The sequence below is a fragment of the Mixophyes fleayi genome, chromosome 3, assembly GCF_038048845.1.
Source record: "Mixophyes fleayi isolate aMixFle1 chromosome 3, aMixFle1.hap1, whole genome shotgun sequence".
NCBI classification, from domain to species: Eukaryota; Metazoa; Chordata; class Amphibia; order Anura; family Limnodynastidae; genus Mixophyes; species Mixophyes fleayi.
Window position 1 is genome coordinate 236,483,796 of NC_134404.1, and position 14,397 is coordinate 236,498,192.

At 38.7% G+C, this 14,397-nt stretch overlaps 1 protein-coding gene across 2 annotated transcripts in view; it reads right to left on the reverse strand.

Annotated features, from left to right (window-relative positions):
* The window catches only part of SFT2D1 (SFT2 domain containing 1), a 56,045-nt gene that overhangs the window by 8,679 nt on the left and 32,969 nt on the right, over window positions 1–14,397 (reverse strand). For both annotated transcript variants that reach the window (XM_075203297.1, XM_075203296.1), the window contains exons 3-4: window positions 12,249–12,331; window positions 10,766–10,847 (exon numbers count right to left, since the gene is read on the reverse strand). In XM_075203297.1, coding sequence (XP_075059398.1) covers window positions 10,766–10,847; window positions 12,249–12,331 — 165 coding nt within the window. The remainder of the gene's footprint in view (window positions 1–10,765; window positions 10,848–12,248; window positions 12,332–14,397) is intronic.

Below are 14,397 nucleotides of genomic sequence, written 5' to 3' on the forward strand. Positions count from 1 at the left end.
GACATAAATTGGAAAAAGGGACAATAAAACTAATTGTACCAAGTCAAGCAGCACAAAATCATTTTCAAGGACAACATATTTAATGTACAAGTAAAATGATCGTGGAAACGTGATCACAACATGGTACCATTCAGTTTCAATAAGATTTTTTTGTAAGGGAGCACCAAAAACTATGAGCTGTGATGTAAGAGAAAGCAAACATTTACAAGTTCAGAGATGCATTGTAGCTTGCAGAATGAGAAAATGTTGTTTTAAACATTAAGACCAAATGGGAAATATTTAAATATTTTAAATAAACACTATTGCAAGTACATACCATATAGCAAAAACATTTCTATGAGTAAAAGGCAACCAATGATTTAAATAATAAACTATTGGAAAAAGAAAACAAGAGCATATAAAATGAATAATACTGCTGTAGAATAAAATAAGGTTAACAAAATAACAGAATATGAAAAACAGTTTGCCAAAAATAGCAAGTTTGATCACAAAATACTTTTCAAAAACAGAAATAGTAAGAAAAATAAAATGTAAAACAGTGGGCCGCTATATGATAAAATGTAGAAGATAAGAGAAAACTGATCCTTAAGAAATAATTTGGATCTGTATTCACAAAGAGGATAAAATGTTTAGAAAATCTGTTGTGTTGCAATGATCTATACACACACACAATAAATGTTACTTGTCTAACAGGAGGTAGTGCCGTTACAACTAAAAAAGATTAAGACAAACAAAGCGGGTGACTCTGATGGCATGCAAACCACAACTGCTAAAGGAACTAACATATGTAATTGGCAGGCCACTATTTCTTAAACTTCATAACTGGGTCAGAGGCACAAGATTGGCAGAAAGTCAATCTTAAAAATGGGAACAAAATTGGAACTAGGGATTAGTTGGAGATTGCAGAAAACAATTTTATATTAGGGTGCTAAAATTAATTTGATAACTTTGTCTGCATAGCTTCAAGTAGGACCAAATATAGTCAGTTTTCAGGAGTTTCATACTGGATACTGGTAGAGTGTTTGACACTGTTTCACATAGAGATGGGCGGGCTCGGTTCCCCGAGAACCGAACCCGCCCGAACTTTGCCTATCCGAGTACCCTCTCCCGTCCGCTCGGATTCCAAATCGAGCCAAAACGTCATTGTGATGTCGTCGAATCTCGGTTCTCGCGATAATTGAAAATTTTAAATAACCGCCTCCACAGCAATCCATCGCCATTTGACAGAGGAACAGAGCAGGGTATAGTCACAGGCTGATTAGAGCAGGGACAGAGAATATACCTTATTCTTCATCCAATTCTGATAACAATTCTGATAACAATTGATAGAGAAGAGAGGAGGATAGGGGAGTCTTTTTTTTTTTTCTTCAATATTTGGCACTACAAGTGCTTTGGGGTGTCCCATATCCCCCAGTGTAAAACAACAAATTTTCTGGTGCTGAAAGTCTTATCTAACAACACTATCTGGTTAATTTTTTGCAATCCAAGTGCTTTTGGGGTGTCCCCCATTCTTTTGCATTAATTTTTCTGGCTGTCAAAAGTCATATTTGTCAGCAGTATCTAAAACAATTTGTAGCACTACAAGTGCTTTGGGCTCATAATGGATTCAAAGCAGTCCACATATCAGCAGAATCAGCAACCAGGTTCTGTCACCAGTCTTGATGGTAGTGTTCCCAATACGTCATCTGGGAAAGGCGATGTCAAATTACACAGTCTTTTGAAAATCAGTAAAAAAACAACAAAAAAAAAAAACAACACACACCCAAAATTTTTTTACCGTGTTGAAGCGAAAAATAGTAACTGAGGAAAAGTTAAGTGCCGATAAAAAAAGATTGCCAACATGCCATTCTACACACACAGTGGCAAAGAGAGAATGAGGCCTTCACCTTTCTTTATTAGTGCCAGATCAAAAAATGTTAATGAGCCTACAAGTGGTGCACAACTACTGTTACGCGTCAAAGCCGAGCTGCAAGATAACAGTAAGGCATTAGAGGATAATGTTTGCTCTGAATCACAAATTACACCAATCCCTGTGGAGAGTCCATCCAACAGTGGGCTGTCTAATCGTGAGCATTCTGTTAGCGTACCCATAAAGAGGGACCATTTCAGCAGTTCTGCTGATGTGTGCCTGAACAGCCCGAGTGTAGCCGGTGGTACACAAATTAAGGATGCCACTTTGGAAATAGAAGAGGATGAGGGGGGAGATTTGTGTAGGCGATGAGGGCGCTAATGAGGATGTTGATGAGGATGAGGTTGTTTGTGTAAGTCCTGCACCAGTGGCAGCAGTTCTGGCACGTGACAAGAAAAAGGCCATTGTCATGCCAGGCCATAAAACAAAAAAATCCACTTCTTATGTGTGGAATTATTTCTACCCCAATCCAGACAACTGTATAGCCATTTGTAGTGTATGTCAAGCCACAGTCAGTTGAGGGAGGGACCTTAACCATCTTGGAACCTCGTCTATGTTACGCCATTTGACGAGAGTTCATGGCAAAGTGTTGGGAAAAGCTGAAAGTTCTTCCAAAAAAATTACAAGCACTCCATCATCAGCTAAGACCCTCCGGTCACCGGCATCCCGACGGCTACAAAATACACCCACCACACCATCCTCATCAATACCCTCAAGTAGTGCTCGGAGTTAGCCCGGCATCCCACTTATTAAGGCTGGATGATTCCTGCACTATTATTGATTTCTCTGAAGAAAGCGTTAGTCCCACTGCTGCTGCTGGGGGGTGAATCATCAGCCCAGAGGAAGGCCAAGAAAAAGAGCAGTCCTGCATTTCAACAATTAACTGTGAAACAATAATTTGTTAGGGGAAGCAAATATGACAGCAGTCACCAAGCGAATCACAGACGCCATGGCTGCCATGTTAGTGTTAGATCTGCGTCCAATATCCACAATAAACGCAGCTGGTTTTTCACAGTTAACTGAGGTTTTGTGACGTGTTTCAGAATTCCATCGCGACACCATTTTTCCCGTAAAGCTATTTCACAACTCTACCAAAAAGTGTGTACAAATGTAGAGATTGCGCTGAAAAATGCCATTCTGCCCACTTAACCACAGATATGTGGACAAGTGGAAGTGGGCAAACCAAAGACTATATGACTGTGACAGCACACTGGGTTTGTCATTCACCTTCACCAGCAGGAACAGCAGCAGCATGTACACCACTACGTAACATTTGTCACAGGCAGGCCACTCTTTGTATCACCGGCTTCACTAACAGGCATACAGCTGACAATTTGTTACGCAAACTAAGAGATGTGATTGACACATGGCTTATACCACTTGGACTCTCCTCGGGATATGTCATTTCTGATAACGCCAAGAATATAGTGCGAGCATTACAGCTGGGTGATTTCCAGCACATACCCTGTTTTGCTCACACCATCAACTTGGTGGTGCAGAGCTTCCTAAGAAATAACCGAGAGGCGCAGGAGATGCTTTCGGTGGCCCGTAAGATTTCAGGCCATTTCAGGCATTCTGCCACAACACGGAGGAGATTGCAGCAGCTCCAAGAGCAGTTTAACTTGCCCTGCCACCAACTTAAGCAAGAGGTGGTAACTAGGTGGAATTCCACCCTGTACATGCTGTAGAGGATGGAGGAACAGCGTAAAGCCATTCAAGAGTATTGCACAAGCCATGACATTGGGAAAGGAGGGGGCATGTATTTCACTCTTGCACAGTGGGGAATCCTTTCAGTGCTGTGCAAGGTGCTGAAACCATTTGAAGTTGTGACGTGTGAAGTGAGTGCAAATTGTGCTTGTTTGAGCCAAGTCATTCCTTTAATTAGAATATTGGAAAAGCAGCTTGAGAAACTGGAGGAGATGAAAGCAAGCAATTCCGCAAAATATGTTGGCCTTGTTGATCAAGTACTTCATTCGCTTCACAATGATCCTCGAGTTATTAAGATCTTGAACTCGGATCAGTACGTTTTGGCCACAGTGCTTGATCCAAAGTTTAAGACCTACATTGAGTCTTTGCTTCAAAATGAACGAGATGTGAACTTTTGCAAGGAGCTATTGCTCAGCAAATTGTCCGCTGTACTGGGCCTTGGCTTGCTGACGTGTCCTCCTTCAGTTTCTCAAGCAGCTGCTGCTTGTAAAAAATTGAATTTTCCCAAAAAAAAGCAGGGAAGACGCAGAGGGCAGACCAGTTTAACATCTGGGCTGGTTTGAAGGATTTTTCTAAAAAAATTTGTGACCTTGCCCATAATTCCATCCAATATGAGTATTAACATGCAAAGGATGGTGGAGGATTATTTTCAAGAGGTAATTGATATGGAAATGTCAAACAGTCCCTTTCCTTACTGGGAAGAAAAGCAGGCAATTTGGAAACCCATGTACAAACTTGCTTTGCAATACCTAAGCTGCCCACCCTCCAGTGTGTACTCTGAACGAGTATTCAGCACAGCAGGGAACTTAGTCATTGATCGCCGTAGAAGGTTACTTCCCAAAAATGTGGAGAAAATGATGTTTATAAAAATGAACTACATCTTCCACGAGGAAGGCGGATTCAAGCAGCGATGAATTGATAGTCTGTGATGATGACGTACACACTGATGAGGGTGAGGATGAAGCTGAAGATGATAAAGATAACATCTTTTTAAAACTTTCTATGTAAGTGTAGGGTGCAATCTACCCCCAAAGAGGAAATGGACTTGGGGCATTTCCATATCACGTACCGTATTGAAAGGCTGCTGTTTGGGCAATTTCTCCTTAAGGGTAGGGTGTCTTACACAGAGTGTACAATATTAATTGAAATGGAGAAAGACAGTTTGGGGTCCGTCTATAACGGCTGAATTGTTTGCTATTTTATACAACTGGAGGGGGGCCTAGAGAGACAGAAACCAAACTGCCTTTGTCCATTTCTTTAGATATTTAAGTATAAGTGTAGGGTGTAATATACATCTAAAGACGATGGCTGCATTGCCAATATTCATAGATGGAGAGGAAGACAATCTGGTTTGTGTGTCGAATTAACGAAGGCCTACCAGGAATTAAACTGTTTTTTTGATAATTAGCTTTACAATTACATTACTTATCCAAGAAACAGGTGGAGCACTAAATTTGGTTATTTTAGGCCCAAAAACATTGATTTTTAAACAAAATTGCAAAACAAAACCAAACAAAACCAAAACACGCAATGACGTGTTTTGGTTTTGCCAAACAAACTGTAATCCAGATCCAAAACCAAAACCAAAACACGGGGGTCAGTGAGCATCTCTAGTTTCACATAAGACTCTGGTACATAAGATGAGAAGTCTAAGTCTAAAAGAATTATAGGTCTAATTGGATGAAATCCCGACACGCATAATTTATTCAAATTTTAGTGTGTGTGATTACATGACTCAGCGGGTCATGGTGACACTTGAGGTTCTCCAAGTGCCAGCATGTCCAGACTATTTATGGCAGCACTGCCTGGCTGGGACTTGTAATTGCACAAGCTAAAATAGTCTTTTACACATTTTAAAACACACTTAATTATCCCACACCCATCGCCCAGGGGTGTGAAAACAGCGATAGTACCGTCAGCATGGGGTGGGTTTTCCAAGAGGAAGGGCCAGCACATTTTATTTTGCGGACCCCACTCCCTAGGGAATCCAGCCCTGTGCTGACCAGCCTGAGGTTGGTCGTCATGGCAGGGCGCCCTCCTGCTGCAGGTTCCCTACCATGGTGCCTCCAGTCCTGAATGGCTAAGCTTAGTGCCAAGTCATACTGGCGGTATTAAAACGGAAATGGAGTGGATCCGGCAGGTTTATAGCCGCTGGACCTGCTTGCATTGCCGTTTTAATGCAGTCAAAGTCTGTATTTTATGCGTGTCAGGATTTCTTCCATTTAGGTATTTATCCTGTTGGGATTTCTTCAGTTAGTGTTTAAAACATTGGGTATTTCATTGTTAGAAATATAGGACACATGCTATCTCTCTTTCTTTATCTATCTATCTATCTATATATACCCACACACACATTTTTATTTGTATTGCCATTATTTGCATTTTTTCAGACATTACACCCACCAGCCACAACCTTAAAACCACCTGCCTAATATTTTGTAGATCCACCCTTGTGCCACCAAAATAGCTCTGATCCGTCAAGGCACAGACTCCATAAAGACCTCTGAAGGTGTCCTCTGATTTCTGGTAAGAAACAAGGGACAGGCTGGTTAAGGTGATAGCAAATTCTTTTCGTGACAGGCGCCCGTGACCCTGACACATGTTTACCTTCACTGAACCACTTTTGGTGGGTACTAACCACTGCATACTGGGAACACCCCACAAGACCTGACGTTTTGGAGATGCTCTGACCCAGTCGTCTAGCCATCACAATTTGACCCTTGTTAAAGTCACTCGGATACTTACATTTGCCCATTTTTCCTGCTTCCAACACAAACTTCAAGAACTGACTGTTCACTTGATGCCCAATATATCCCACCTCTTGACAGGAGCCAATGTAACGAGATAATCAATGTTATTCACTTCACTTGCCAGTGGTTTTAATGTTGCGGCTGATCGGTGTATATGCATCATATTTTCAAAAGACTGAAAATATAAAATTATCCAGCACTCAGTGTATAATCTTAAAGAATGAACTGCAAAATGTAGAGCAGATAATTTGTTTCAGTTGGGGATTGTACACAGTATCACAGGCTGCCACTACTTCTCATTCACCCAATTAATCTGTGTGTAACAAATCAAAAGTTTTAAAGCTATTCCTTTTGATCTTTTTACTACATAATCACACTGGAAAAGAGTGGAGATGGAAATCACATTTCAAGTTTTTTTGTTTTTGTTTTTTAAATCTATTTTTTTTAATTTGAAGTGTCAAACATTCCTCAGGGGATTTTATTCAGTTAGAACCAAAAACTGTAAACATTAAAAAGACAGTGCTTGAACTCTTCTCATGCAGAGAGACTTTGCTGGTCTCTCTATACCGCGGCTGCACACCGACACCAACGTTCTGCCAGGGAGTTATCATTTAAACATGCATGCTGACAAGATGAGTGTTCTACTCATTTCATCATAATATCATGTGACTCAGGTAGACATAACTAGTGGCTTGATTTAAAAAACTAAGGAAAATAGAACAACTTTCTTCTTACAGTTAAACTATGTTAATAAAACACATTTTTACAGGGGATTGCAGCTTTAGGAACATTGTTTAGAATATATTCACTTTGGGGCCTTTATTGTATATAATATAATCATATGTAATGCTTCTACTCCTTTCAAACTCCCTTTTGATGTAATACAAGTGGCATCTGGCTAGGAGCATATAACCTTAATTTCACCATTCCTTAATTTAACAGTGTGACAGGATGGACGTCCTATGCCACCCTGTCTGTGTGTTGCTGGAGTCCAGCTGGGCTTTCCTTGCTACCGTCCCCCTTTGTTTATCCAAAATAATTATCTAACCGCAGTAGGAGGGGCTTCTGCTGCCGCCACCAGTAGGCTGCTTCACTGGCACCTATCACAGCGTCCTTCTGAATAACTCTTGCTGCTAGTGTACAAGGGGGTACCTAGTTGGTACACCTGACCTCTCGCCTTCAGATCATGGTTGCTGTGGATCGTTCCCTCTAGCCTATCACAGTGGCCAGAGCTGCAGGTAGAGGGCAGAGCGTTGGTTCTGGATGCATTGTTCCAACCTCAGAACAGCCAGATAACGGATTAGATTTGGTCTAATCTGTAGGTCACAGGAATTACAGCAGGTAAATAGGCATCCAAGCAGGCTCTTGAAGCAGTGATATTTATTAGTTCAAGTGTCCTAGTAAGGACTAGTGATCTCCCGAAGTACAGATTGTATAATGTTACTATATGGTCAAACAGAGCTCTTTTTTAAACAGATTCTGAAAAATCCTGGCAGGGTGTAAACCTGCCCCCTGATCCGACCAGGCACCGAAGAGTCTGATATCACATCAGATAATTTATCAGGATGTGATATTTATCTAAACGTGGAGCTCACTCAATTTAACTTACAAAATTCACAGCAATCTGTGATATTCTAAATTACTTGTATCCTTAGTCTACATTGTTCAGAGTTTCCCGTCTCTCTAACAAGACGTGACAACTGGTAACAACCTCCTGCTGGGCCTTTAGGCTAAGGCAGGTTTTTGTCACATCTGCGCTGAAAATACTTACTTAGTAATTCCTGTTTTAAGCAAAACAGACTTCCTCTAACCTGGCACAATACATTTTCTATACCGAAATACACACAATTTAAAAAATATATCAGTACATTTGCAATGGTATAGAGCGGTGTCCTGCACCCTTAATAAATATCTACAATAAAGTTATTCCTATGTGATCCAGCCACAAACAGTATCAAGAAAATGCATCTCAGAAATATTCCATGCATAGGTAAGTATAAATTATTAATTCAAGTGATTCAGTATAATTCACAGGAGAGGTGATGGCATGAAAAAAATATGTAAACAAATGGAAATATTTTAGATAAAAATAAGACTCGCAGCTTGCACCTTAAGGGGGGAAATCAATTGCTGCAGAGTGCCAGGGAAACACACACCATAGTCATTTAAGATCAAAGATTTTCCTCTGACCCCATAGAGGAACACAGGAAAATCCGTGATGTTCAATTATCGTAGTACCAGAAAATGAAAAAGGCCAAATGTCGCGATGATGTCTGATGGCTTATTGTGGGAATTGAATCCCCCCATCCTCCCCTAATGGTCATAATTCTTAATTCAATGTGTACTATTTGTGTAGCTTCATAAGAACCTTACACTATATCTAGATTTATTAAACATTATTATTTTTATTTAGATGTATGACTTTTAATTTCAAATCACCCGAGTGAAGATCAAATTTATGAGTATACTTATTTTCAATTTTTTTTTTGGGCGATTGTTCTTGTATGGAATTAAGTAACTGTGTGACTGCAATGTTACAAAGTTTGTAACTGTGCACCATTTCCTCTTTGAATACATTGCTTAGCAATAAGTCAGATGGTTAGAATATGACAATGGATACTCTTAGCTTCTCAGGTTTCTGCAGTTGGGGACAATGTAACAAAATAGTGATGGACTCACAACATTTCTAATCCTTTGCCATTTTTCAAATGGAGTGGCTAATTACTGAAATTGCGTTTTAGCTTACATTTTTCATTGTAGTAGGCATTGCTTTAAGAAACAGCTTTGTGCTGTTTTTCAAAGGGAGAGTTTATAAATACTGAATACTTTGCAAAATTCTTATTTCACTTATCCAAATCCTAGTGCTCCCATCATACGCTTTATTTTGTTCAAGACTTCCCTTTATGATATTCACCTAGTATCCCCTGAATGTAAGTGCACTATAACCCTCTCTATGTCATGTGTGTATATTAGAGAACTTTAACCAGAGACAAACTGAAGTATGATGGTAATAGAAGGTGCATTCCAGTGGTATCCACTCAGCACATTTTGAGATCGATCAATTCAAAAATAGAGTGTGATTTTTCGGACTTTTAGCCATCTCCAGCTAAAAGTCTTGCAGAAAAGTTAACCATGAATCTTGGCAAAAGTGAAGATTTTGCACTAGATGGCATACTATTGTTTAAATGAAGTTTCTACTTATACCAATTGTCACAAACACGCTCCCAGCTGCCGTGACTTTGTGGGTGTTTGCTGTTCGAGTTCACATGATTCTAGCCCGCAGTCTCTCTTTACCTATCACACAGGTTATTGACCTACTGAATCGCCCCCAAACAGCACTCACACCTCATGCACTTCAGGTTTGCCACCATCTATGGAATACAGGCAATAGAACCCCAATATACTGTCCCACACTGGCACCCAAGGCTTCTAGCTGCTCACAGACTAGCAAGACCCACACCAGCAAGCAAAGGGTTAACACTTCACACCTCCAGACAAATGTAAATACACAGCGTGTTAATCAAATGTATCAAAAAATTACAAACTGGCATTCAAGGGGGTTAACTTGGTCGAGCTATATTCTTCTTAAGAGGCTAATGGATTCATTAGAGTATCAAGGACGCAACATATTAAATTATAGATTTAATATACAAAAGTATAGGGCATTCAAATATAAAGAAAAATAATGAAGAAACAATAGATTGACATACACAAGCAAAAACACGATTGCTGCTTTAAATTCAAAAATCTCCATGTCACTCTGTTTTCTGATGTCGAATTCAAGTGCTGGCGTGCAGTTTCTTTGCACTTTCTACCAGTCTGGATAGCAGTTTGTTCGGCAATGTCCTCTGTCTGTTTAAATCATGTCGTTTTTAGACTAATCAGATTTTTTTTGTTTATATAATCGTCTGTATTAGAAGGGTCGGAATAACAAGTACCACCGATGAGGATAAGTAGGCTTAGGCAAGCTGTGGCACTTCAGCGTTTATGGAATCGGAAAATCCAGCAACCAAGAACAGCTTGAGAACTACAGGTCACCCAAGCCTGATACAAAATTGGATTCTAAAAAGCTTCAATAGAGCTCTTTTGCAGAGCTACGGATGGTCTGCAATGCACTTATTTCCTCTGCAGTGAAACCCAGAGGCAAGTACTACTTTACTCAATCAATTAAGTAGTTATTTGTTTATATATCTGTACATTCACATGGAGATTTAATATATCTTGAAATATAAAGGGCTAGCAGACACTTTTATGTAAAAAACAAAAAAAGATAATGTATACAATAGTGGGAAGGGAGTGAGGGTGAGGTGGGGGTGGGATGCTGACATTTCTCCACACAGTCATCTAATAATGTATCTAATATTTCCATTCAAAGAAAAATTTAATTTGTCATACTCACCAACATAACCACTGTAGCGATCAATCTTGTTGGCTCAAACATCTTTTTAAGTTGCTTAAGTGGGCCCATAAGAAAACATGTACTGGTGAGAACAAAGAACAAAAAAAACAATTATTCTGTTTTTTCAAAACTTGACAATTATCTTTTCTACCGAAATGCAGATTAACTTTAAAATAAATAAAAAATGTATGTAATTGATATTTTGTTCAAAGGAAATATTTAAGATACTGCAAACACTACATATGCGCACATAACAAAAAACAAAAGCGCCACACATAGTGTAGCAAATATGAATACGCTTAGATATAAAAAATTATGGATATAAAAATTTAAAAAAAAACACGGGATTTGACATGAAGCAGCACTGATCTGAACTGTGGCATTTGAGTCTACATAAGAGTTGTTATATTTTTTATCCAAAGGATATTTCCACTGTTAAACCTGGTGAGATCAACAGCCTGACCTCACTAGGTTATAAATGCAAGAGCAAAAAGTCTTCCATGTTATATGAATAATGTAGTTGGAGATTTGAAAGGAAAATAGGAGAGGCGCGAAATATATTGCTGCATGAATAAAGTGATTGGTCTCAGCTAGCTTTCAGGAAAAGCCATGATCAGCCCCGGGAACTGTTGGATACAATTAAAGGTGTATTTTCTAAACAGAGACATAAACTGGCCCTTAGGGGTTTTGAATAAAAGCGCCACTCACCCCCAAAAAAAATAACCAATATCCCTCCCCTTTCCCCTCTAATAAATACATACACTTACTTTCACTGGGACCCCAAAAGTTATAGATTTGCTCCTGACTTCAAACACATGTTCTAGCTTGCAAACGCAACCATCATCACTAGTAATCAGCACTTTTATCCAACTTGTAGCTGGTGCAAGTGAAACCACAGAAAAACACGTACCTTAGAGATGTCTAAAGCTTGAATCAGACATTGCTGTGTGTGCTCAAGCTTGGAATGCCCCTACTGTACATGGAGTATGTGAATACATCCAGTCCCCTCCCCGCTACGCCAATGAAATTGTATGCTGTAGTAATGCTACTTTGCTCTCAAAGATTAATTGGACTTTGCGGTGTTCACTGGCATATGGTCCGGTTCTGGGCATGCGCATAGCGATGTTACGCAAAATAAGGCACTTATCAGTGTTTACATTCCTTATTGAATCAGGCTCACAATGCTGATTGAATGAGCCACAGGATTCCATAGCTCATCCAATCAACAGAGTCTCTCAGCAAGCTATATAAACTTCCATTTGGTATTTGGGGATGAGGGGTGAACAAAAACAAACAACTAAATAGTAATCAAAAAGGCATTTTCATATTAATTCAGAGGAGTAATCATTTTTTTTTTATCTGCAATTATAACACTGTAGTAAAAAGTAAATATGTCAATAGCATGCTTTTATACATGGTAGGGTATTTGGAACGGATACTAAAGTCTCACAATTAATTAGAAGATTAGAATACATATTCTTACCTGGCTAAAGCAGCAACATTTCCTAGTGTATAGAACACAGCAAAAAGTTTTGTTCCAGAAGGAAGAAAAAGGAACGCAGTCCCCTATTTAAACACAAAAAATATTAAAGTAAACCCATCAGGTTTATGTTTAATTTTTTTTTTACCCCATCTATAAAATTGTAATGCAATGTTTTAAAAACACCCATCTAAATTTGATTTCAGTATATATATTATTATTATTATTATTATTATTATTAATAATACATGTTATTTACTTTAAGTTTAGTTTAATTTAACAAGTGCAAGTACAGAGTGAATCTTTGTTATCCTTTAAGTACACAGGCCACAATTTGGGAAACCCTGCTTTAAAGTGTATATGTCATGTGGGAATGGAACACAATGTAGTACAGGACTGAGAAACTGAATATTAAATGTACACAAATCTAGTTTTTTATATAAATTGGTGTAAAAATGTGCCCTTCTCTTTCTGTAATGAATATCTTGTTATTTCGCATTACGTATAATTTAAATCAGTTTATAATTTAGCATTTTTTTTTAATCGAATATGATCTCACAGATGTAAACCAATAAGGAGTGTTTGTAAACAGTTTATTTTCCAACACTCCCTTTAGTTTGATGTCATTCATATAATGCTTCTCATGAGTGCAATATGGATGTTCCTGACGTTTACACTTTTATTAATAATCAAGAAATTACAGGTGTCCATAAAATGGATAACTTCATGCATACACGTAACAAAGTGAAAACAGAACAAACCATATAACTAACTAGCAAACAATGTAACATTTATATTTCTATTCATATATCTGTTTAATGTATAGGTGACAGGTTTACTTTAAAGCAGGCCTGTCCAACCTGCGGCCCTCCAGGTGTTGTGAAACTACAAGCCCCAGCATGCTTTGCTGGTAGACAACCAGTTGATAGCTGGAAGGGCATGCTGGGACTTGTAGTTTCACAACATCTGGAGGGCCGCAGGTTGGACAGGCCTGCTTTAAAGGGTAATGCAGATTTGAGAAAGTAAAACCTGTGGAAAAATTTGCATGAATGCAGTCTGCAATTGGACTGCCAATGTGGGTAACCGTACAAATATCACTTAAGAAATTACTGCTAGCCATCACTTTTGGACCACTACCTCAATTTCCACTTTCGCTATTTACACTAATATGGGAACATATAGAGGTAAACAACTAAAAAAATAAGTATTTCTGAAAACGGATAATATCTAAATATTGATATTCTTCCAGATTTTTTTTTTTACTTTAAACTCTTTATATATATTCTTTATCTACTGCACAGTACTCACAAACTAACAGATACTTTGTCGCAAAACGGTTTGCTCACATTTGTCTTTGTAAATAAAAAAAAGTAAGATATATATATATATATATATTCGAAGTCAGCAAATTGAATAAAGTCATTTCAATTAATATCGAGCAAACTTGGTTGTCTGAAATTATGCGTAGAGCACACTACGGCGTGGAATGGCGTATCCAGCCGCAACACGTGGCAATAACAGTTTATACACTTTTGTATACATTCGCACAAACACACGATTAATGTGTAAATAGTACACATTAATCGCAGTTGCAACACAGTTATTTATGTCGAAATATAGTCGTGTTTATGTGTATTATTATAAGTTATATGCATATTAGTGATACATATGGTACAGGTTAAAGGAAAGGTGTCATGTCTGGTATTATATTAATCATCTTTACATCAGCAGCTGTCCGGTTCATTCGGCGAAGAGATCGCACATTGCATACTCTAGTTATTGATGTTCGGGAATAAACCTTTAATATGATGCTGACTATAACATGCTAATGGACTAGTTGTAACTGGAGTCTTGGCGGGAAGAAAGGAGCACATCCCCTGGAGAGATGACCCCCACTTTTGGATTCTTTAGTTTGATCTAGCCTATGATCTGCAACCCCCTGGACCTTCCTGAAGCCTGGACCAATAGAAGCAAGCCACACCATCTGCATTGTTTTACTGTATTTCTGTTTGCATATAAGCAGTAGCTTTCATCTAGTGTTCAGTCATCTTGACCACAGCCTTCAGACCTTAATGACTGTTCACTGGATCCAGAGCGACAGCGATAAGTAACGGCTGTACTTATTATTTCGCTTGAATTATTCTGCTACTTT